Source organism: Mytilus galloprovincialis, chromosome 12 (assembly GCF_965363235.1).
Source record: "Mytilus galloprovincialis chromosome 12, xbMytGall1.hap1.1, whole genome shotgun sequence".
Taxonomy (NCBI): domain Eukaryota; kingdom Metazoa; phylum Mollusca; class Bivalvia; order Mytilida; family Mytilidae; genus Mytilus; species Mytilus galloprovincialis.
Window position 1 is genome coordinate 50610661 of NC_134849.1, and position 23979 is coordinate 50634639.

At 33.3% G+C, this 23979-nt stretch overlaps 1 protein-coding gene and 1 long non-coding RNA gene across 3 annotated transcripts in view; both read left to right on the forward strand.

Moving 5' to 3' along the window:
* LOC143054131 (uncharacterized) overlaps window positions 1-23979 on the forward strand; it is a 45484-nt gene that overhangs the window by 17469 nt on the left and 4036 nt on the right. Inside the window, exons 3-6 of one of the 2 annotated variants that reach the window (XR_012971569.1) lie at window positions 12248-12303; window positions 13383-13462; window positions 13848-13930; window positions 19848-20040. Coding sequence is in view for 1 of the 2 variants with exons in the window: in XM_076227035.1 (XP_076083150.1) it covers window positions 12248-12303; window positions 13383-13462; window positions 13848-13930 (219 nt within the window). In the remaining variant the exon portion in view is untranslated. The remainder of the gene's footprint in view (window positions 1-12247; window positions 12304-13382; window positions 13463-13847; window positions 13931-19847; window positions 20041-23979) is intronic. The other variant, XM_076227035.1, reaches the window with a different exon arrangement.
* LOC143055434 (uncharacterized) lies at window positions 680-1635 on the forward strand. Its single transcript, XR_012972031.1, has 2 exons — window positions 680-817; window positions 1204-1635. It is a non-coding gene; the product is annotated as an uncharacterized LOC143055434 (long non-coding RNA).

A 23979-nucleotide genomic window follows, 5' to 3' on the forward strand; every position in this document is an offset into this window, starting at 1 on the left:
CCTAATATTTTTCTATAAATTTATCTCAGCATGTTATCAGTAATCAGTTAGATATAAATTATGTGGACACACTTGTTTAGTGGTTCACTAATTATAACCAGATGTTGATCACAAAATGATAAGCTATACATTTATATTTCTCCGTGTCTTTCCTCCTAGCTTCATTGTATTTCTGAACAATAAATTTGAAAAGAAAAAAAAATATCCTAAAGAAAAAATATATATTAAAAATAATAATATGCATAATATGCATGTTTAGTTTATTGCGATGTAATGGACAACTTTCCCTACATTTATCTGAAATAATTTTGTTCCTCAACTTTTATTCTATATTAAATAACTTTAATTTCTTTCAAACTGATGTGAAATCGGGGAAAATTAAAAAATTACCATAAACGGTTAGCATAACTTTGAAAAATGATCTGGTCTATGCCATAGATATTGGCTAAAAGACAACTTTTTAGCCCTCCCCCTTTTATCTAAATCTGGTATTTTTCTTAGTTTTCTATCAATTTCGATTAAATTCACGTTTTTTCTATACATTATCACAATAAACATGCTCAAATTAAATTGTATTTGCTACTTGCTTTTGATTCTAAATTAACTTTACACAGCTAGAAATTAACAGTTAAAAACTCCAGATTTTTTTTAAAAAGGGGGAGGGCTTTAAAAACTCCTTGACTATGTCACAATTGTCCAGGTCTAAGGGAGCTATTAACTTATTTCCAACAAAATTACCTAAATGGACAGTTTAGCCCAGTTATTTGGAATGTCTACCAAAGAAATATGGACAATAGGACAAACAATCATGTCGAATGTAAGTATATACATGTATGACAAATTAAATCATAAAAGCATATGCTTTAATGACACTCCGTTACGGTAAGTATCCCCAATCTATGTAGTATTAATAATTTGATTTATCAGTATTAATGGCCCCAATAAAAAAAAATGGAAAGCGATTCTGTCGCTTATGATCAGCCGTTGTTTTTCATAAAAGCTTCTGTGTAACAATCATACCCGAAATTCAGAAAGAAAAATGCTTAAATTCAGTATCTCATGATTGTAAGAGTTTTACTTTTGTATTTCACTGAATATAAAAATGAAATGTGTTATTTAATCCTTGCTAACTACTAAATCAGAATTGGGTCACAAAAAAACTTTCTGTTTTTCCTTTGAAAATTCATTATAAATATTTTTCAGCTTTCAACAAGAGATGGAACGCAGTAGTTGGCAGACATCATTCAAACTTGTGGTACTTTTTGAAGAAGTTAAAAACAGAAGAGAGAAGGGGAGCCTTGTCCGTTGCAGCCGTTAGACGAGGCGATCGACCACCTGTTCGAAAGAGGAAGTACCGCCTTCTTCAAGAAAGGATAGATCGTTTAGGCAGCAACCATTTGATTTTCTGGGGGGGGCTATGGTTTTTTTTTCTGGACAAATTTTTTTTTTCGCCTGTGGTGAAAAACAATCTATTTTTTTCGCGACAAATCGAAAACAATTTTTTTCTTTCAATTTTAGCATTACATATAGTGGCAGCTGAGGGTGAAACAAACAATTTTTTTTTCTCAGAATCAAAAACAAATTTTTTTTTTCTCCAAAAACTGGAAACAAACTTTTTTTTTCCAAAAAAAACCATAGCCCCCCCCCCCCCCCCCCCCCCCAGACAATCAAATGGTTGCTGCCTGAACGAATTTCTACAGAAATGGACAGAGAACACTTAATCAGTACTGGGACGCCATGGTTTACACTGTTGCCCAATTTAACTGAAATGACTGAGACGTTTAGCCGTTTGTCAGTGGTGTAATAAAAGTTGAAATAAAACATATCTTACAAGTTTGTGTTCGTAATTCTAAAAAGTCCAGCAGAACGTGACATTCTTAATTGACCTTAAGACCAGTCATTACGCATCTACATTTATTTCAAATCTGAGTTTACTGTGGCTTTCATCTATTACACCCAACCTCCTTTTTTACGATTGTACATGGGCATTATATTGTCTAGTTTGTTCATCTGTCCGTTCATTTGTATGACCGATTGTCCAGATGTTCGTTTGTCCGTAAGTTCGTTCGTCTGTTCGTGCGAACAGATTTTTAGTCAGTGTGGTTTATTATGAAGCAGTACTCGTATCAACTTGAAACTTAGTACACATGTTCCTTTGATGAGGTTTTTATTAATTATATGATAAATTGGGTTTTAGCTCAGTCTTATTGTTCACTTAATATAGAATTGGCATAATTTTTAAAAAGTACATTGCAAGGTTAAAGTTAGTTAAGGCCGTAAGGTGGCCTATAGTTGTTAATTACTGTGTTATTTGGTCTCCTGTGAAGAGTTGTCTCATTGGAAATTACATCACATCTTTTTGTATTTAGTGTCTCGCTTGCGACTTCTGTAACAAAAAGAGAGACTGGGATAGTTCAGATTTTTGCAATGTTAATTTCACTTTTATTATAAGTAATATGTTAACTATATTTGAAGTATGGAATGATTGTATATCTGGCCTTTGTCTTTCATTTATTTGTATATTAATTTGGCTTTGCTCATTGTTGAAGGCCGTACGGTGACCTAAAGTTGTTAATTTCTGTGTCATTTGGTCTCTTGTTTAGAGTTGTCTCTTGGCAAGTACACCAAATCTCCTTTTTTATATATACACGTTTGTCTGAAAGGGTATATCTCACCTCGACCTCATGTGTGTGTGGGGGGGAGAGGGGGTCGTGGGTTGAACCCCCTTTTTTTGGCCGATCAATGCATTTGTATCGGGACATGTACCTTGGGTTGGGAAAACAGACACCCCCCTTTTTTAAATGGCTGGATCCGGCCCTGACATTGATCATTTAAATTTAACGTTATACAGGCGAGACATTTCAGTGTGTCCACACTTGTTTTTCAAGGTAGTGGAAAATGATCGAGTGTCGGACTATTGACTGTCGGACTATCGAGTGTCGGACCAATGAGTGTCGGACTATCGGGACGACCCCGGTGTACCGTTGTTTGTCCGTCCATCTGTTGTCCACACTTGGGACAATAACTAAAAAACACTTCCATCAAATTTTATGAAACTTTGTTGAATTGTTTATATCCATTGACGTAAGCACCCTTTCAATTTTTATAAATTTCAGATTTTTCGTTTCCATGTTATAAAGCTTTATCCTTTAAAAAAAGGAGGATTTTCCAGGTTTTCGAACAATAACTCAAAAATGCTTCCATCAACTTTAATGAAACTTTGGTGAATTGTTTATATCTATTGACGTAAGCTCCTTTCCAATTTTATAAATTTCAGATTTTTCGTTTCCATGTTATCCTTAAAAAAGGGGGATTTTCCAGTTTTCGGACAATCAATAACTTAAAAATGCTTCCATCAGTTTTGATTAAATTTTGGTGAATTGTTTATATCTATTGATGTATGCTCCCTTTCAATTTTTATAATTTCAGATATTACGTTTCCGTGTTATGAATTTTTAAGCTTAAAAAAGGGGGGATTTTTCAGTTTTCGGACAATCACTCATAAACACATTCAATTCACAAAATTTTATGTAACTGGTAAATTGTTTATATTTGTTAACTAAGCTACCTTTCAAAAATTAAAAGAAAATTAACTGCTGTAGGTCACCATATGACCTTCAACCATGAGCAAAGCCATAGCTATAAAAGACCCTGATATGACAAATGTAAAACATTTCAAATTAGAAAACTAACAGCCAAATTAATGTACAAAAAAATAATTTAAAGCACAAAAACAAGCTTAAAGGGCAGCTCTTTATTCAATTTTCTTGTTGGGCTTTTTACAGCTTGCTATGTGGTGTGAGTTTAGCACATTGTTAAAGGCTGTACAATAACTTAATGCTGCTAATTATATAATGATATCAGTAACTAAAATAGACCAAATGACATACATCCAGGAGGAGGCATGACTAATTCTTTTTAAATTTAATTTCAATTTTTCTTTATTTTTTATATAAGCTTTGCAATTTTTATTGAACTTTTAAATTTTTATTTTTATTTTATTTTTTTTAAATTAAGATAAAAACAATAGGTACACTTAGTTTAAGTGAGAAAAAGTTTTAAGGAGTACTTCATGGGTAAGTGCATCCTTAAAGTTGTCTGTAGAAGTTTTGTTTGAAATTTCAAGTGGTAATTTATTGCATTCTTTGGGTGACTGGGGTATAGAAATATGGTCACTCGGTCTTCTCCCGACCGGCAGTAAAACGCTTGCCGAAGTGGGGCGTCCGTTTGGCTGTGCGGGATGTATCAAGTTCGCAGTCACGTCCGGTCGGAAGGGGGACGTCAAATCCGATGCCTCGTATAAAGAGAGTGCCACGCTCTTTGCACGTTAAGAACCCTTGTAACAACTCTTTGAGGGGTCCGCAGGTGGCCTGTTGCAAGGCAAAATTTCTGTCCCTATCCAATATACCCTCATTTTCCAACGGCAATCCAAATTTCCCCGACCATCATCCCAGATGGCCTCTATTGTATCAACCTACCTATTGTATTTATTGTGAACTTGTTCTCGTCCTGAATATGCATGAAATATTTGCCACTGAACGTTAAGCAACCAACAATCAATCAATCAATCGAATTTTGGTCTTACTATTGTTTGATATGCTCTTTCCTTCACTAATTTTGAACTAATTTTTAGATTACGTCTGACGAATGGTAAAGATTGATTTGCTTTTGCTGCTGATTGTTGTATATGTTTGTTCCATTTGAGATCTGAAGAGATTGTTATGCCTAGATATTTAGCTAATTGTACTTGTTCTAGGAAATGACCGTGCATGTTGTAATAAAAGTGTATTTGTTTTGTTGAGACTCTTTAAGATGTTACATTTGTCGGGGTGAAATGACATGAGGCAGTCTTGTTCCCATTTTATAGCTGCTTCTATGTCTTTTTGAAGATTAAGACAATCGTTTTGGCAGGTAATCGGCCGGTAGATAATGCTGTCGGTAGTCAGGTAAATCATTAATGTAGATAAGTCGTGGTGTAGTGGTTAGTGCATCGGACTACTAACACAAGGTTCCTGCTTCGATTCCCGTCTGGAATGAAAATTTCAGGGACTGAATATTCGGCGCTCCCTTGACGCAATTTGTGAGTATGGTCTTGAGGAAACGATGATAGTCCATCGGAAGGGGACGATAAATGGCTAACCCGTATTAAGAGAGAGCCATATCTTGCACGTTAAAGACACCCTTGTAGATTTCGAAAAAGAGCAGGCTAATACCGCTACAAGGCAGTACTCGCACCCGCAAAGTGGAAAGGGATTAATATAAGTTGCAAAACTTGTTTCCCTATCCACTATAATTAAATATGTTTAAACTAATGAGATGCTGGTAAGTGAGGTTGGTCTATAATTACAAGGATGATGTTTGTCTCCTTTTTTAAATACTGATGTAACGTTTGCATGGTTCCAGTCTGATGGTACTTTGCCTGTCTCAAGAGATTTGTCAAAAATGATTGTAATGTTTTCCTTCAGTATTTTGCCAGCGATAGTATCTGGTCCTGTAGCTTTATTGGTGTTTATGTTTTTTATGAGTTTGTATACACCTTCCCGACTGATGTTAATCAGTTCCATTTTAGGGTTAGTACTAGCTTCTTTCGTTGGTATTTCTGTGTTAGTTTCTGATGTGAAAGCAGATTGAAATTGCTGGTTTAATATGTTTGCTTTTTCAGAGGGGTTTGTATGGAGGGTGCCCTCGCTTCTTAAAGATGCAATGCCGGTGTTTTCTTTTCTTTGGCTTTTTATATCGGAGTACAGCTTTTTGGGTTGTTTGTTGAAGCAATGCTGGTCTGGTACTTTTATATCGATGTCAAAGATCATATTTTCGATGTATGCCCAGTATGCTATTCTCATCTCTTTTTGAAGTTTGGTCTTTATCTCTTTGTATTTATTTTTGTAATTTTAGTCATGACTTTTCTTTTTATAGAGTTTGTTTTTCTTTCTTTTGAGTCTTTTCAGGTCTCTATTTACCCATTGTAATTTTGATTTTTCCCAATTACTTTAGTTGGTATATTTTTGTTGATAGTCTCTGTTGTTTTGGTTTTAAAGGTGGTCCATAGATCATCGACAGTCATATTTGTCTTGTTTGCTTTTAAATAATCATATATAAATAAACTCATCATAGATACTAGGACTAAATTTAGTAGATACGCCAGACGCGCGTTTCGTCAACAAAAGACTCGTCAGTGACGCTCGAATCCAAAAAAGTAAAAAAGGCCAAATAAAGCACGAAGTTGAAAAGCATTGAGGAGGGCTGAGGTCTCTCTTTATGTTCTTCCAGTTTGCTTTTTTATACGACCGCAAAAATTTTAATTTTTCGTCGTATATTGCTATTACGTTGGCGTCGTCGTCGTCCTGCGTCGTCGTCTTGCGTCGTCGTCGTCGTCCGAATACTTTTAGTTTTCGCACTCTAACTTTAGTAAAAGTGAATAGAAATCGATGAAATTTAAACACAAGGTTATAAAAGGAAGGTTGGGTATGATTTTGGGAGTTTTGGTCCCAACAGTTTAGGAATAAGGGGCCCAAAAGGGTCCAAAATTGATTTCATCAAAATTTGAATAATTGGGGTTCTTTGATATTCTAAATCTAACTGTGTATGTAGATTCTTAATTTTTGGTCCCGTTTTCAAATTGGTCTACATTAAAGTCCAAAGGGTCCAAAATTAAACTAAATTTGATTTTAACAAAAATTGAATTCTTGGGCTTTTTTGATATGCTGAATCTAAACATGTACTTAGATTTTTGTTTATGGGCCCAGTTTTCAAGTTGGTTCAAATCAGGATCCAAAATTATTATATTAAGTATTGTGCAATAGCAAGAAATTTTCAATTGCACAGTATTCAGCAATAGCAAGAAATCTTCAATTGCACAGTATTGTGCAATAGCAAGAAATTTTCAATTGCACAGTATTGCGCAATAGCAAGAAATCTTCAATTGCACAGTATTGTGCAATAGCAAATATTTTCAATTGCACAGTATTGCGTAATAGCAAGAAATATCTAATTGCACAATATTGTGCAATAGCAAGAAATTTTCAATTGATTGGAGTTATCTTTCTTTGTCCAGAATAGTAGTTGAGTCAACCTAAATCAGTGTTTTATACAATATACAATGTATATTCACTTTTACTACCAACTGATAAATTAAAACAATCTTTACCATTCAGTGATAACAATCACTTTTTGTTACATTTTAATATTTTATGATGTATTTAAATGAGTAGTTATTGTTGCAAACTCCATTAGAAATTTGAATTGAGATCAGTTTTGGAAAAAGGGAAAAGGGGATGTGAAAAAAATGGGGGGGGGGGGGTTAAATTTTTCTCATTTCAGATTTCATAAATAAAAAGAAAATTTCTTCAAACATTTTTTTGAGAGGATTAATATTCAACAGCAAAGTGAATTGCTCAAAGGCAAAAAAAAATTTTAAGTTCATTAGACCACTTTTATTCTGTGTCAGAAACCTATGCTGTGTCAACTATTTAATCACAATCCAAATTAAGAGCTGTATCCAGCTTGAATGTTGTGTCCATACTTGCCCCAACCGTTCAGGGTTCAACCTCTGCGGTCGTATAAAGCTGCTTCCTGCAGAGCATCTGGTTGTATATTAGTGCTTTATTATACGACCGCAAATTTTGAAAAAATTTTCGTCGTATATTGCTATCACGTTGGCGTCGGCGTCGTCGTCGTCGTCGTCGTCGTCGTCCGGCGTCCGAATACTTTTAGTTTTCGCACTCTAACTTTAGTAAAAGTGAATGGAAATCTATGAAATTTTAACACAAGGTTTATGACCACAAAAGGAAGGTTGGTATTGATTTTGGGAGTTTTGGTCCCAACATTTTAGGAATTAGTGGCAAAAAAGGGCCCAAATAAGCATTTTCTTGGTTTTCGCACTATAACTTTAGTTTAAGTTAATAGAAATCTATGAAATTTTGACACAAGGTTTATGACCACAAAAGAACGGTTGGGATTGATTTTGGGAGTTTTGGTCTCAACAGTTTAGGAATTAGGGGCCAAAAAAGGGCCCAAATAAGCATTATTCTTGGTTTTCGCACAATAACATTAGTTTAAGTAAATAGAAATCAATGAAATTTAAACACAATGTTAATGACTACAAAAGGAAGGTTGGTATTGATTTTGGGAGTTTAGGTCCCAACAGTTTAGGAATTAGGGGCCAAAAAGGGACCCAAATAATCATTTTTCTTGGTTTTCGCACCATAACGTTAGTATAAGTAAATAGAAATCTATGAAATTTAAACACAAGGTTTATGACCATAAAAGAAAGGTTGGGTTTGATTTTGGGAGTTTTGGTCCCAACATAATAAGGGGCCCAAAGGGTCCAAAATTAAACTTTTGTTTGATTTCATCAAAATTGAATAATTGGGGTTCTTTGATATGCTGAATCTAACTGTCATGACTGTGTATGTAGATTCTTAACTTTTGGTCCCGTTTTCAAATTGGTCTACATTAAGGTCCAAAGGGTCCAAAATTAAACTTAGTTTGATTTTGACAAAAAATGAATCAGTTAGGTTCTTTGATATGCTGAATCTAAAAATGTACTTAGATTCTTGATTATTGGCCCAGTTTTCAAGTTGGTCCAAATCGGGGTCCAAAATTAAACTTTGTTTGATTTCATCAAAAATTGAATAAATGGGGTTCTTTGATATACCAAATCTAACTGTGTATGTAGATTCTTCATTTTTGGTCCTGTTTTCAAATTGGTCTACACTAAAGTCCAAAGGGTCCAAAATTAAACTTAGTCTGATTTTAACAAAAATTGAAATCTTGAAGTTCTTTGATATGCTGAATCCAAAAATGTACTTAGATTTTTTATTATGGGCCCAGTTTTCAAGTTGGTCCAAATCAGGATCTAAAATTATTATATTAAGTATTGTGCAATAGCAAGTCTTTTCAATTGCACAGTATTGCGCAATGGCAAGAAATATCTAATTGCACAATATTGTGAAATATCAAATTTTTTTTTAATTAGAGTTATCTTTCTTTGTCCAGAATAGTAAGCAAGAAATATCTAATTGCAAAATATTGTGCAATAGCAAGATTTTTTTTTAATTGGAGTTATCTTTCTTTGTCCAGAATCAACTTAAATCTTTGTTATATACAATATACAATGTATATTCACTTTTTACTACCAACTGATAAATTAAAATAATCTTTACCATTCAGTGATAACAAGCAGTTTTTTTACATCTTAATATTTTATGATGTATTTAAATGAGTAGTTATTGTTGCAAACTCCATTAGAAATTTTAATTGAGATTAGTTTTGGAATAAGGGAAAGGGGGATGTGATTAAAAAAATTGGGTTCAATTTTTCTCATTTGAAATTTCATAAATAAAAAAGAAAATTTCTTCAAACATTTTTTTGAGAGGATTAATATTCAACAGCATAGTGAATTGCTCTAAGAGAAACAAAAATTTTAAGTTCATTAGAACACATTCATTCTGTGTCAGAAACCTATGCTGTGTCAACTATTTAATCACAATCCAAATTTAGAGCTGAATCCAGCTTGAATGTTGTGTCCATACTTGCCCTAACCGTTCAGGGTTCAACCTCTGCGGTCGTATAAAGCTACGCCCTGCGGAGCATCTGGTGTGTTTGTTGTTTTGGTGTTGGTATAGCAAAGTTGATTTCACAAAAGACAATATCATGGTCGCTTCCTCCTATTGGTGGGAGGGTCTCAACTCTGTTCATAAAGGATGGATTTGTCATGCACATTAGATCTAAAGTTCTATCATTTCTGGTGTTCTTATCAATTACTTGTGCTAGGTTATTATCATCAAGAATATTAAGCAGTTGTTGGTGTAGTGCTAGATAAGGTTTGTTTGGTAATACCAAGTGTTTTCCCAGTTTATGTGGCCTAGATTAAAGTCACCACTCAGCCAGATGTTTGCATTTGTTTTCTTGCATGCAGTATTAAGAAGGATACCCATGTTTTCTAATGATACCCCTTTGTCTGAAGGTGGTCTATAGTAGGCACCTAAGTATAGAGTTTTACTATTTGGTGATGTTATTTTTGTCCAAATTATTCACAATCCGTGTCAAATTCATTTACTTGTGATGATACGTTTTTATTTGATACAGCTAGTAGTACTCCTCCATATCCGTCTTTTCTATTTTTATTGTATATAGTGTACTTTGATGGTGATATATACTCGTATGGTGATATAGTATTTGAGAGCCAGGTTTCTGTGCCATAACTTATGCCTGGTTCACAAGATTCAATTATTCGTTCTATTTAAAGTTTTTTGTTTTTCATATACTAAAAATTGATGGTAAGTGTTCTCAGTTTTGTTTTACATGGATTCGGTTTGTTTTTGTTTTTTCTGTATTTCCCGTTTTTTTGGTAAGGGTGAAGATGTAGAATTTGGTCGCCCGATGTTATCCACACCATTTGGCTCATTACTTATGTCTAATTCTGAATAACTGTTTGATGTCTCAATTGTGGTGTTGAAAAAGGTTGTGGAAAAATTTGGCATGCAGCAGTTGATGCATTCTCATGAGATGTTACTGTTTCCTAATATTTCATACATGGAGCGATTAATTTGTTGGCAGTTGATGTGATACCACTGTCCGCAGCTGTGGTTAAATAATTATTGGGACTAGGGCAAGGCAAGATTATTCATTTTCCGAATCCCCTGCCCCACCCATAATATTAAATGTCCGTTTCCAAATTAAAAAAATTGTCATTGAAATAGACTCATAGTTATACCCTATGATCGTTCTTGACGTCATTGCTTTCTTATAGCCTGTTGTCACTTGCAGTTGTTGGTAGTTGTACGGTATGTGCGTTTGGATTTACACTGACAGTTCACAAGTTGAAAACCATCTTCTAAATGGCAGACGTCCTTTTTCCCTATTTATCAAGCTGTTATTCATACAAAGGTTCTAGTTTATCTTTAAAATATCTGTTCTGCAGCGTTAGTTGTCTGCGTCACACGATCTAGATCTAAGCCGTGTTTTAACATGAAAACCAACTCCGGATCATTTTCTGGATTATAGACTGTTACGTTTACCAATTACCATGAAATCGTCGGGAGTAAATATATTTGTACAAGGAAATTTTTACTTTATTTCTGAAACTAATATAACACACGTGTTATAGTTGTCTCAGCTTTCTTGTATGATTAAAATTTATGGAGGTTTTCAACCACTTATATCTGTCTACTTAAATTTCAAGTATATGTACCGGCAGATATGGTTAATTATTAACCGACGTTATATGCCCCCTTATATTGGTTTATAATGTATTTACTGGAACTATTATACTAACTGTTATTGTAATAGTCCCAGGTATACCACAGACGTATTTTACGTAGCAAGTTATACAAACGGACAGGAAAAACGTCTCAGAAGTTCTTAATTTGTCTGAATAAAATTCTTAATGATTCAGAAATATTCAGCAAAAAATCAGAATTGTCAGCATCAATTCAGAATAGAAATATCAGGAATCAGACAAATTCAGACATCATTTATCATGTAAGACAATTTCAGAAATGATTTAGACATTTTCAGACAAATTCAGACAATAATCAGAATTTTTTTTCATGAGGGCTATTTTAAAAATCTAATATATTTTTTTTTGCTCAAATATAAATGAAATGCAAATAGTGAAATAATAATTCGCTTTTAGCAGCCAGTATTGTTCAATTTTGTCAAAAATAACTAAAAAACTTGATTATGAATTATTCACATACAAGTGAATAATTCGACCACATTGAGTCTGTACGTATTCATGTAAACTTCCATTTGACCCTTTAGCTTGAGATGGATAACACGTGAATTGTATGTGTAAAGTTTTTTAAAGGAAAAGAATGTCAACATTGAAAGTGAAACAAAGGTAAATCATTTGATTGACTGCATCGATCCACAAAAAATCATTCTTATACATGTAAATACGATGACAAACATCTATTTTCCATCTATAATATGAAATTAAATAGACATGAAAAAATCCAACAGCACAAGTTTGCTTAATCTATCTATATCTATATTTATATTTACATGACTTTAGAATTCAACTGGATAGTTAATTAGATGGCGTCTTGACTAAAATACAAACAAAACGAAGTTACGTATTTTCATGCCCGTGCCCTGTTAATTGTTTATTTCAGACTTTTAAAAGTTTGGATAAATGGTTTACATTGTTATAAATCAAATATGAGAATTTGATAAAAATCAGTGAACATGAATTTGACAGCTAGTGCCCCTTTAAGCATTTTTCCTGATTTTTGTGTTGTAGGTTTATATTTTGAGGTTGTGACAACACAAGAAGCAGATGTACAGCCAACAGGAGAGGTACACTTAATTGTTCCAATTAGATTTCTATAGTATATGAATTTAGTTAAATTTTAGAACCCCATTATGCTTTAATGACTACCCAAGAGAAAAGAATTCCAGTTGAAATTTTGATGGGATTCCAATTGGGATCCCACCTAATTCCACCGGGATAAAATTTCGGGATTCCCGAAAAAGAAGCGGGAATCCCGGTGGAAATATACTGGGATCCCACTGGAATATTGTGGGATTTCAATTGGGATCCCACCTAATTCCACTTGGATAAAATTTCCGGATTCCCGCAAAAGAAGCGGGATCCCGATGTTAATGTACTGGGATAAATTTTCGGGATTCCCGTAAAAGAAGCGGGATCCCGATGTAAATCCCAGTGGAAATATACTGGGATTCCCGGAAAAAAAAGCGGGATCCCAAAAATAAATCCCAGCAGGATATACATGAACCAATTCAAATTGCACTGCCACTGGGATTCCTGGGTTATTTATGCAAAAGGATGCATGTCAAGTTCTCCTGTCTGTAAATCAATTTGCTGTCTCTGTACTTCCTAGTGTTGCCGAGTAAATTAAGGTAACTGGAATATCTTTTTCGAGGGGTACTAATCTGCTCCAATTCACCCTGAGGCTCTCAGCTATGTGTTATTTAATTTATTATACTAAATGTCCTATCATTATTGTCTTTTACAGATTAATTTTATTTTAAAAGTATTTTCTTTGACGTCACATACATAAAAAACGTTATGGGAATTAGACAGAAAAATAATAAATTAAGCAAAATGTTTTATTTTTTTATTTTGACAGTTAATTAATAAAATCTGAGCCAAAACGTAAAACTTAAGCATTGTATTCAATTACTTGATGTAAATTCAATTCATTGTGCCTTAAATTGTCAATTTTTGATTGGTCTGGACGAGAGGGTAACATTCCAAAAATTGTCACCCTCTCAGTCATGTGATAGAGTAAATTAATACCTTCGTATTAGCCAATCAAAATATGGCATTTTAATGTGAAGTATAATATACATTTAATACAGAATGTTGAATGGTAAACTTAGTTTGATTTTTTGCTAATATATTTATTTTGCAGTATTCAAATATACAAACCTGGTTTCTTGATTACATGTGGCAGCTTGTGGCATGTCCCAGATGTGGCACTCACTTAGGATGGTAAGTGTGATTTCTGATGTCTACCAAGCTATAAGGAGGAACTTTCTTTATAGATAGACATTCAAATCTCCAGGCAGGAGAATTGTTTTATGTAGATAGAGATTCATAACTCCAGACAGGAGTACCATTTATGTAGATAGAAAGATATTGATTTGATATTTGGTATATTGTTTTATCATGTCTAGTTACAGATCAAGTTCAAATACTATTCCAGTCTGATAATTTTGTTCAGAGCTATGGTCCCTGGATTACTAGAATAATCAGTTTTCCACACATTTTTCGTCATGCTTGAAGATATTAATTTGATATTTGTTATATAGTTAGCACATGATAGCTTTGAATTATCAAACTTTAATTTTAATAACAGATTTCTTTTATTTTTCAGGTTATATTCATATGTAGGACTTGAATCTAAGAAACCTAAATCATTTATTGGTTTAATTTTACAGAATTTATTAGAAGATATAGGTAGGTTTTTCATGAACAATAAAAACTCAAAAGAAATTCATTGCATGGATTATATAAAGTACTTATTTAGAAATTATAAATTTTATTAGCTTACACTTTAGAATATTTTGATGTTTAGACAATTTATTTTGAAAAATAAAATCATCTGAAATAAAGCAATTGTGGAGCCACTCAAAAATCTTTTTTTACAGGACTAAAAATGAAACACTGTGGAATAACTTATAGATATAAGAAGATGTGGTATGAGTACCAATCAGAAACCTCCATCCAAGTCACAATTTGTAATTTTCTAAAAGGGTTATTTTTTTTACGACCGCTAACAAATTTTTGGGATCATATAATGATATGATGTCACTGTCTGCGTCATCTGCGCCCTGTAAAGACACATTGGTTTCTGGACAATAATTTTAGTTTAAAGAAATGGATCACTATGAAATTTTTAAGAAGGTTCAATAACATAAAAGGAAGGTTTGGATTGATCTTGGGGATGATGGTACAAACCGTTTAGGAATTATGTGTCAAAAAGGGGCCCAAAACAAGCATTTATCTAGTTTCAGGACAATAACTTGTGTATTTCAATGGCTCTGAAATTGTACCACAATGTTTAATACCATAACTAGAAGGTTAGGAACTATTTTAAGGGTTTTTGGGTCAAACAGTTCAGAATAAAGGGCCAAAAGGGGGCAATGAAAATTGAGAAAGAAATTTTCAATTGCGCAACAAGCATTTTTCTAGTTTCCGGACTTGTGTATCAGTGTATGGATCTCTCTGACGTTGTACCTCAAGGTTTAATATAACAAAGGGAAGACCGGGATTGAGTTTCGGGTTAATTGCCCCAAACAGTGAGAAATCAGGGGCCACAAAAGGGTCAAAAAGAAGCATTTTTCTAGTTCTAGTCAAAAATTTGTGTTTAAGTGTATGGATCTCTCTGAAATCATACTACAAGGTTACATACTACAAAGGAAAGGCTGGGATTGAGATTTGGGGTTATTGCTTTAAGGGGGGTTTTGAATAAGTTTTGGGGATTTTAATTTTGCAAATTTTAAAACTTTCAAAAAATCATTTGCACAGTATTGCATTTGGGCACTAGATTTGTAAAATTTGACCACATTTATTTTGTGTCAGAAACCTATATTATGTCAAAAATTTGATCACAATCCAAATTCAGACAGTATCAAGCTTGACTATTGTGTCCAAATTTGCCCCAACATTTAGGAGTTCAACCTTTGTGGTCGTATCAGGCTGCGCTCAGCAAAGCATCTTATTTTTCAATGTGAGCCTCTAGTATGTTTTTTGTGATGAAATATGAAGTTCACAAAATTATTAGGAATTGAATACCTCTTTCACAATTTTTGTTGTTTTATAATTATTTAATGATAATTATACCCCCGCTTTAAAAAAGGGGGGTATACTGTTTTACCTCTGTCTGTCAGTCCGTCCGTCAGTCCGTCCGTCAGTCAGTCCGTCCCATGAAACTTTTGTCACATTTTTCTCAGGAACTACACATCCACCCTTTCTGTAATTTGGTATCAACATTTATATATGTCAGCCATACCGTGTGATGCGTTTTCAGATTCATCACTTGACAACTTCCTGTTTACCGAACACTTGTCTGATTTTACACATGATAGCCAAGTTGAAAATTTTCGTCACATTTTTCTCAGGAACTACAATACAAGGATTTCTGAAATTTGGTTTCACGATTTATATAAGTCAGCTATACCGTGTGATGTGTTTTCAGATTCATCACTCGACAACTTCCTGTTTACCGAACAGTTGTATGATTTTACACATGAAAGCCAAGTTGAAAATTTTCGTCACATTTTTCTCAGGAACTACAATACAAGGATTTCTGAAATTTGGTTTCAGGATTTATATAAGTCAGCTATACCGTGTGATGCGTTTTCAGATTCATCACTCAACAACTTCCTGTTTACCGAACACTTGTATGATTTTACACATGATAACCAAGTTAAAAATTTTCGTCACATTTTTCTCAGGAACTACATTACAAGGATTTCTGAAATTTGGTTTCAGGATTTTTATAAGTCAGCTATACCGTGTGATGCGTTTTCAGATTCATCACTCGACAACTTCCTGTTTACCAAACACTTGCATATTTTTACACTATTAATATTATCCACTTGCGGCGGGGGTATCATCAGTGAGCAGTAGCTCGCAGTTTCACTTGTTATTTCATGTATTTAGGCAATTTTTGTTTTAAACTTTTAATTACAAAAATGACTAAAAGAGTCAATATACCCCTTATTTGAGTTATTCGGCTTGAGAGACAATGGTTACCCATTTCTTGCAGTTATTGTATAAAATTGTTACAAATGAATAAAATGGAGCAAATGTTCAGCAAATTGAGATTGACAAATTAGTAAACAGAGCCAAAATTGACCACTTATAGTAGTTATTGATCGTTCCCATTTTGGTTGAAACAAGTTGATACTGAGAATCATTGATAGCAAAAGTTATCATCTAAATAAGATCTTCCAATAAATTGACTCAATTGACAAATGATTGAAGTTATTGCCATTTAAAGTTGATTTTTACCTATTTTTTGTAAAGATACAAGTCTGAAGATAGCAGCAATGTTGAACACAATATATGAAGTGTTGCTTTGTAAACTTCATACAGATATTTACCAGCATGCATGACTTGTTTATGTTCACTATTCGATAATTTGCTAGACATGTGCAAATTCAAAATTACATTTACATATTTAGCAGCATGCACGAGAAAACCTGTAAATCCAAACTAAAGGTCAAATTGTTATTTGACCACATTTTTAAGCAGATGATTTATTATCAAGGATATCAGAAAATCAAGTTGAAACTAGTTGATACTGAGAATCGTTGATAGCAAAAGTTATCATCTAAATAAGATCTTCCAATAAGTTGACTCAATTGACAAATGATTGAAGTTATTGCCATTTAAAGTTGATTTTTACCTATTTTTTGGAAAATGACGCGTCAGCGGCATTGTTCCGTTACCATTGACCAGAACAACAGGAAGTCGATTATTGCCTCCGCCTACCGCACTCGGTTTCATATTTACTATTTTACAAACTAACTGGTATCTGCTTGTATTCCGGTACAGTTGAACACAGTGTTGTAGACGGACGGGAACCAGTTTACATACTTTATTTTATTTACAACAAAAAGGTTGACCTGTCATAGAAAGATTTGTATAGTCCGCGGTTTTATTCTCCAAAATTCCAGTGGGGGTGCGGACTATAGAGTACAATAAGCAAGAAATAAGAGAACAAGTTCAATTTCGCGGCGAGGTGGTTTGTTAACGTTACGCCATCTTTGTTATTGATATTGTAGAGGGCGCTCTCATCATTTTTCAAACTAATAATTTTAACTCATCCAAATTAATAAGTTATTTCTATTTAATATAAAATTAAAACTGATAAATATAAAAACTAAACTTTTCATTACAAATTTCTCGTTTCTTTTCAATGCATTTGAAATAAACTGGTATCAGCTAGATTGAAACGATCTAAACATAGTAAAAAAGACCAGACTTGGGGTAATTGTAATTGTAATCGTTAATCAGCTGTAATTGATTACAATTTTTCAAGTAATCAGTGTAATCATTAATCAGCCAAAAACACTGATTACATGTAATTTAATTTAATCAATTACTTTTCAAAATACCCTGTAATCATGATTACTTTTTGATTACATTCTGATTACAATGAAAAAAAAATCTAAAATTGTGTTTTTGGTCAATAAATGAACCTCTCGTTCATATTCGATAAATTTTTAACATACTGAAATGGTTTGGTTACTTTAAGTTTGTCTACCTCAGTAAAAAATAAACTGTTACAGTATTGAAAAGTCATCATTAGCCTATAAGCAGAGACATATAATACAATTATATACCTTTTATTTTGGTAAAAGATATTGTACATACATGTATATTCATCGTTTTATAATGATCTTCATATTAATATTTGATAATAACTGTTATATATTCAAGTGATACTTTTCTTTAACCCTGAATTATAATCTTTTGTTAATTTTTGTGATTTTTGTCAACTTTGAATTGACAGGTAGGAGACTAATTAAGGTTTGTTTTTATTGCAATTACCAATTGAGTATAGCTGTAGGGAAATATATATGATAAAAGGTAAATCAGACATGAAAATTTATCTTATTAGCACAAACTAAATTAAAAGTTGGACAAATATGTTGTTTAAACTTTTTTTTGTATTTGGACTGGACGTGTAAAATGCAATGGTTTTTAGTACTTTTATACATATTGTTTACAATTTGATTAAACATTTCTATTAAAATTTAACATAGTTTTAACTGGTACAAATGTAACTTTATTTCATCCATATTTAAACTTCCATAAACTGCAACTTGGAATACATATAAATTATGAAAGAGGTCAGAAGACAAACAAAAAAACTCTTGATTATGATATATCTTTATTAAATTTAATTCAAAATAATTTAGAGATCATTGGTGATAAAGTGTAATGTATATATATAAATGTAGTGAAATTTGGTGTTTATTTAAATAGATGACGTTTAATTTGAAGTTATCATTTTATAATTGAACCAAATAAAATACGTTCTCAAAAATGCTATAGTTATATTAAACGTTTATTCATCCACATCATTCAAAATGTTTTGTTTTTAAATTCATTGTAATCAGATGTAATCATGATTACTTTACCAATGTAATCATGATTACTTTACCAATGTAATCATTAATTTAATCAGATACTTTCAGAAATGATGTAATCATTAATTTAATTTAATCGTACAAATGACAAAGTAATTGTAATTTAATCAATTACATTGAAAGTAATCGGACCCATCTCTGAAAAAGACAACCGTTAACCATTTAGAATTTGTAAACTACAAAACGTAATCGGTTATTGTTCATTCCGTTTTGGTGTTTCATACCGACTTATATGGTTTGTATAAGCTTAAGACCCTTCAAACATTAATGTGATAGGTATATTAAAGACTGTTTTACAAAAGGATGGAACTGGTTTTTTTTCAAAATGGTATTATAGTGATATCTGTCATGTACGGATTTCGATTCTCACCGGTTAATTTCTTCTTTTACATGTGCTTTTTAAACTTCCTGTTGAAACCAAGCAAGTGTCAAAATTGTTTTTTGAAGTGAATTAAACTTATTTTAACAATCATGAAGTGTTCTAGAATCATTTTCAAGCAGTTTCTACTTCTGTTTGATGATCGAAAACAGGTTTTCTCAAGAAAATACCGCAAACGATCGCAGAGGATTTGAAATGTACAAGTCCAATCGGCACCTGGTTAAATCGGCAACTAGTCAAATCGGCACCTATTTGAAGTCAATTGGGCATCCAATAATATTTGTTATAATATTTTTTATTCAATTTATTAATAACTTTTACCAAGTACATAGTTAATATGTTGTTGTGTATAAAGGGAAATAACGAAGCCCTTACCCAAGCTGTTGTTTTAACAATGGGACAATTAGAAAAAAAAAATGAAAAACTATGAGTGAGTCCCTTTCAATAAATCAAACTTTCATGCCAAATAATTAACAAATTTAAGGTGTTTTTTTTTTCAGGAAAGTTTAAACAGCATTAAACCATCAATCCTGTAAAATGCTCAACTGGTTAAAAAATGCATAAAAAATATCCAATACCTTTAATTCCTAAATATACCTCATATATATAATTAAAAATACATATTTAGTTGAGAAAAATAAATGTATGCAAAATGTACATGAACCCCCAAAAATGTGAAAGTTAATATTTTTGGACATTCCCTTCCTTAGGTATTTAACTCTTTTTGCCTGAATACTGAAAAAAAATTTGGCAACCCCTTTCTTATTTTTACTCTTTTTGCTTAAAATACTGTTAAAAATATTTAACATGAGTGACGAATTGACTATTTCAGGTGTCGATTTAACCAGGTGCCGATTTGACCAGGTGCCAATATAACCAGGTGCCGGTTTGACTAAAATTCATTGAAATTACCTGAGTTTCATTAGACCTTTGATAACAGTAACAAAAAGATTATTTTCCTAAAATTTTGTTGGAGAAGGGGGTTCGGACTATGTACCAGTGAGAAATATAGAAGCCTTTCTACGGTATTTATTTGTACAATTCAAGTAGTCTTGACCTATTCATTTGTTTTTTAAAAAAAAAACAGCCAGTTGTCATCTTCACTTCACACACACATATACGAATATCAATTATATGCTTACGAGACATGTTGCATTGTTAAACTAATTACGGTATGTGAAAATCAAGACTTGCATTAAAAATAACCCAATATTAGAGACAGTGACGTCATTTTTCCTCAGAGCTTTCAGCTCTTTGATTGTAAAGATAGAGAGACACTGAAGTCTGAAGATAGCAGCAATGTTGAACACAATAATATTTTGTCAACAAACTCCTTGTTTAAGTTATTGCTCATGAACCACAAAGTTTACTCCCTCTTTGGCAAATTTTTATTGAATAGAGAGAAACTGTAACAAGCAGAAAGGATCATCAAAATAAGGTGTACAATAATTCACCATGGCTGAAATCATCTGTAGTGTTTATTTAAGAGTTATTGCCCCTGAATTACGATATGTGTACAACTGTAGTACAACTAAAGATACTTCAAATAAAGTTGGGCACTTGGTGTTATATCAGTCGTCTTGTATGAAAGCAGTTAAACATTATCCTGATTCAGATTTCATGTACAATATATCAAACTATTATATCATATTCTGAAATCAGAAATAGTCTTAAAATGCAGCTGGGGATACGTCCTTGTTAGACTAGACATTTAGTCATTAAGTCATCAAGATAATCATCCAGTATCTTGCCAAAATTTTTCCCAGAAATGTCTTATGTTAACTCAAAACCTCATTAGTATAGTAAGAAGACCAATGAAACTTTGCACAATTGTTGTAACTGTATAATATCCTGAATATGTAAATGTGCATATTATATTTTGGTAAGATTCAGCTCATTTTAAACTTTTAAATTATTGGTAACCTACCAAAATACATAATGTTTGGCTTTAGACAAAACATTATTTAATTGAAACACATCATAAATTTACTGTTGGTGTTTAAATTTATGAAATATATTTAAAAGTGTTGCTTAGTTAACTTCATACAGATATCATGACTTGTTTATGTTCACTATTCGATAATTTGCTAAACATGTGCAAATTCAACATTACATTTAATATTTTAGCAGCATGCACGGAAAACCTGTAAATACCAAGTAAAGGTCAAATTGTTATTTGACCACATTGTAAAGCAGATGATTTATTATCAAGTATATCAGAAAATTTGATATCAAAAATACCCGAATATGGTCATGATACTGGTGTAATTACTTTTTAAAAACCTGAGTTAATGATGCACTCAGGTGATCTAAGGTATAATTAAATAGATGAAGAATTCAAAATTGATACTTTAAGATGGAAGAGTATTAGTTAAGTATCAAAATAAGCAAAAAATATTGATAGGTCATGGAGCTCCTTTTCGAGATATTTGATTTATAAAATATGGCAGAAAAAGGTAGCTGATTCAGACTTTTACCTTATATTTGAATTGGTATTATTTGGGTCTCAAATCAAAAGAAAGAAAATCAAGAATCTGCTTAAATTTTCTCAAATGACCTTTTATGAGCTATTAAGTCTTATGTTAAAAGATAAATAGGTGTTATGCGCCAAAATATTTTTACATTGTATCGTATGAAAAAAAACCCAAGGAATCCGAACATTTGACACTTATTCCAAAACCTCACTTAAGTACATCCTTAAGTTAAAAATAAACATACATTGTACATACAGAACTCAAACTGTATGACTACAAAATATAACTTGAACCTTAGTTATGTGTATCGCTAGTCCTTTTTGAGTCCATAGAACAATGAATAACAGACCATCATTTATAAAAAGTAACCTATCAAAATAGCAATTATTGTTTGTGTGTTCAGGAACCAAATAAGAACCATGCAAACAAATCGACACTTTTCACTGTCCTGCCTATTGAGGAAGACTGTATGTTTCCCTCTGTTCACGGTCCTGTCTATTGAAGAAGACTGTATGTTGCCCTCTGTTTACTGTCCTGTCTATTGAAGAAGACTATGTTGCCCTCTGTTCACTGTCCTGTTTATTGAAGAAGACTGTATGTTGCCCTCTGTTCACTGTCCTGTCTATTGAAGAAGAAGGTATGTTGCCCTCTTTTCATTGACCTGTCTATTAACGAAGACTGTATGTTGCCCTCTGTTCACTGACCTGTCTATTGAGGAAACTATATGTTGCCCTCTGTTCACTGTCCTGTCTTTTGAAGAAGACTATATATTGCCCTCTGATCAATTTTCGTGTCCATCGAGAAAGACGTTATGTTTCCCTCTGTTCTATGCCCTGTCTATTGATGAAGACTGTATGTTGCCTCAGTCCAATGCCCTGTCTCTTATTAAAGACTATATATTGCCTTCTGATCAATTTTCGTGTCTTTCGAGAAAGACTTTATGTTGCCCTCTGTTCAATGCCCTGTCTATTGAAGAAGACTGTATGTTGCCCTCTGTTCACTGTCCTGTCTATTGATGAATACTTAATGTTGCCCTCTGTTCAATGCCCTGTCTATTGAGGAAGACTATGTTGCCCTAAATTCACTGTCCTGTATATTGATGAATACTGTATTGTGTCCTCTGATCAATTTCTTGTCTATGGAGACAGACTTATGTTGCCCTATGTTCAATGCCCTGTTTATTGGGGAAGACTGTATGTTGCCCTCTGTTCATTGCCCTGTATATTGAGGAAGACTGTATGCTGCCCTCTGTTCACTGACCTGTCTATTGAAGAAGACTGTATGTTGCCCTCTGTTCACTGTCCTGTCTATTGAAGAAGACTGTATGTTGCCCTCTGTTCACTGTCCTGTCTATTGTGGTAGACTGTATGGTGCCCTCTGTTCAATGCCCTGTCTATTGATGAAGACTGTGTGGTGCCCTCTGTTCACTGACCTGTCAATTGAGGAAACTATATGGTGCCCTCTGTTCAAAGCTCTGTCTTTTGAGGAATCTATATGTTGCCCTCTGTTCCCTGTCCTGTCAATTGAAGAAGACTGTATGTTGCCCTCTGTTCACTGACCTGTCAATTGAGGAAACTATATGTTGCCCTCTGCTCACTGACCTGTCAATTGAGGAACCTATATGTTGCCCTCTGTTCACTGTCCTTTCTATTGAAGAAGACTGTATGTTGCCTCTGTACAATGCTCTGTCTCTTATTGCAGATTATATATTGCCCTCTGATCAATTTTCGTGTCTATCGAGAAAAACTTTATGTTGCCCTCTGTTCAATGCCCTGTCTATTGAAGAAGACTGTATGTTGCCCTCTGTTCACTGTCCTGTCTATTGACGAAGACTGTATGGTGCCCTCTGTTCACTGTCCTGTCTTTTGAAGAAGACATGTGTGTTGCCCATTATTCAATGTCCTGTCTCTTGAGGAAAACTGTATGTTGTCCTCTGATCAATTTCATGTCCATGGAGAAAGACTGTATGTTGCTCTCTGTTCAAAGCTCTGTCTTATGAGGAAGACTTTATGTTTTTCTCTGTTCACTGTCCTGTGTATTGATAACGACTGTATGTTGGCCTATGTACAATTTCGTGTCTATCGAAGAAGACTGTATGTTGCCCTCTGTTTTCTGTCCTGTCTATTGAGAACGACTGTATGTTACTCTCTGTTCAATGCTCTGTCTAATGAGGAAGACTGTATGTTGATGTTGCCCTCTGTTCACTTTCTTGTCTATTGAGAACGACTTATGTTGCCCTCTGTACCATTTCGTGTTATGGATGAAGACTGTATGTTGCCCTCTGTACCATTTCGTGTTATTGAGGAAGCTTGTATGTTGCCCTCTGTTCACTGTCCTGTCTATCGAGAACGACTGTATGCTTCTCTTTGTACAGTTTTGTGTCTATTGAGGAAGACTGAATGGTGCCCTACGTTCAATGCCCTGTTTATTGAGGAAGACTGTATGTTGTCCTCTGTTCATTGCCCTGTATATTTAAAAAGACTGTATGGT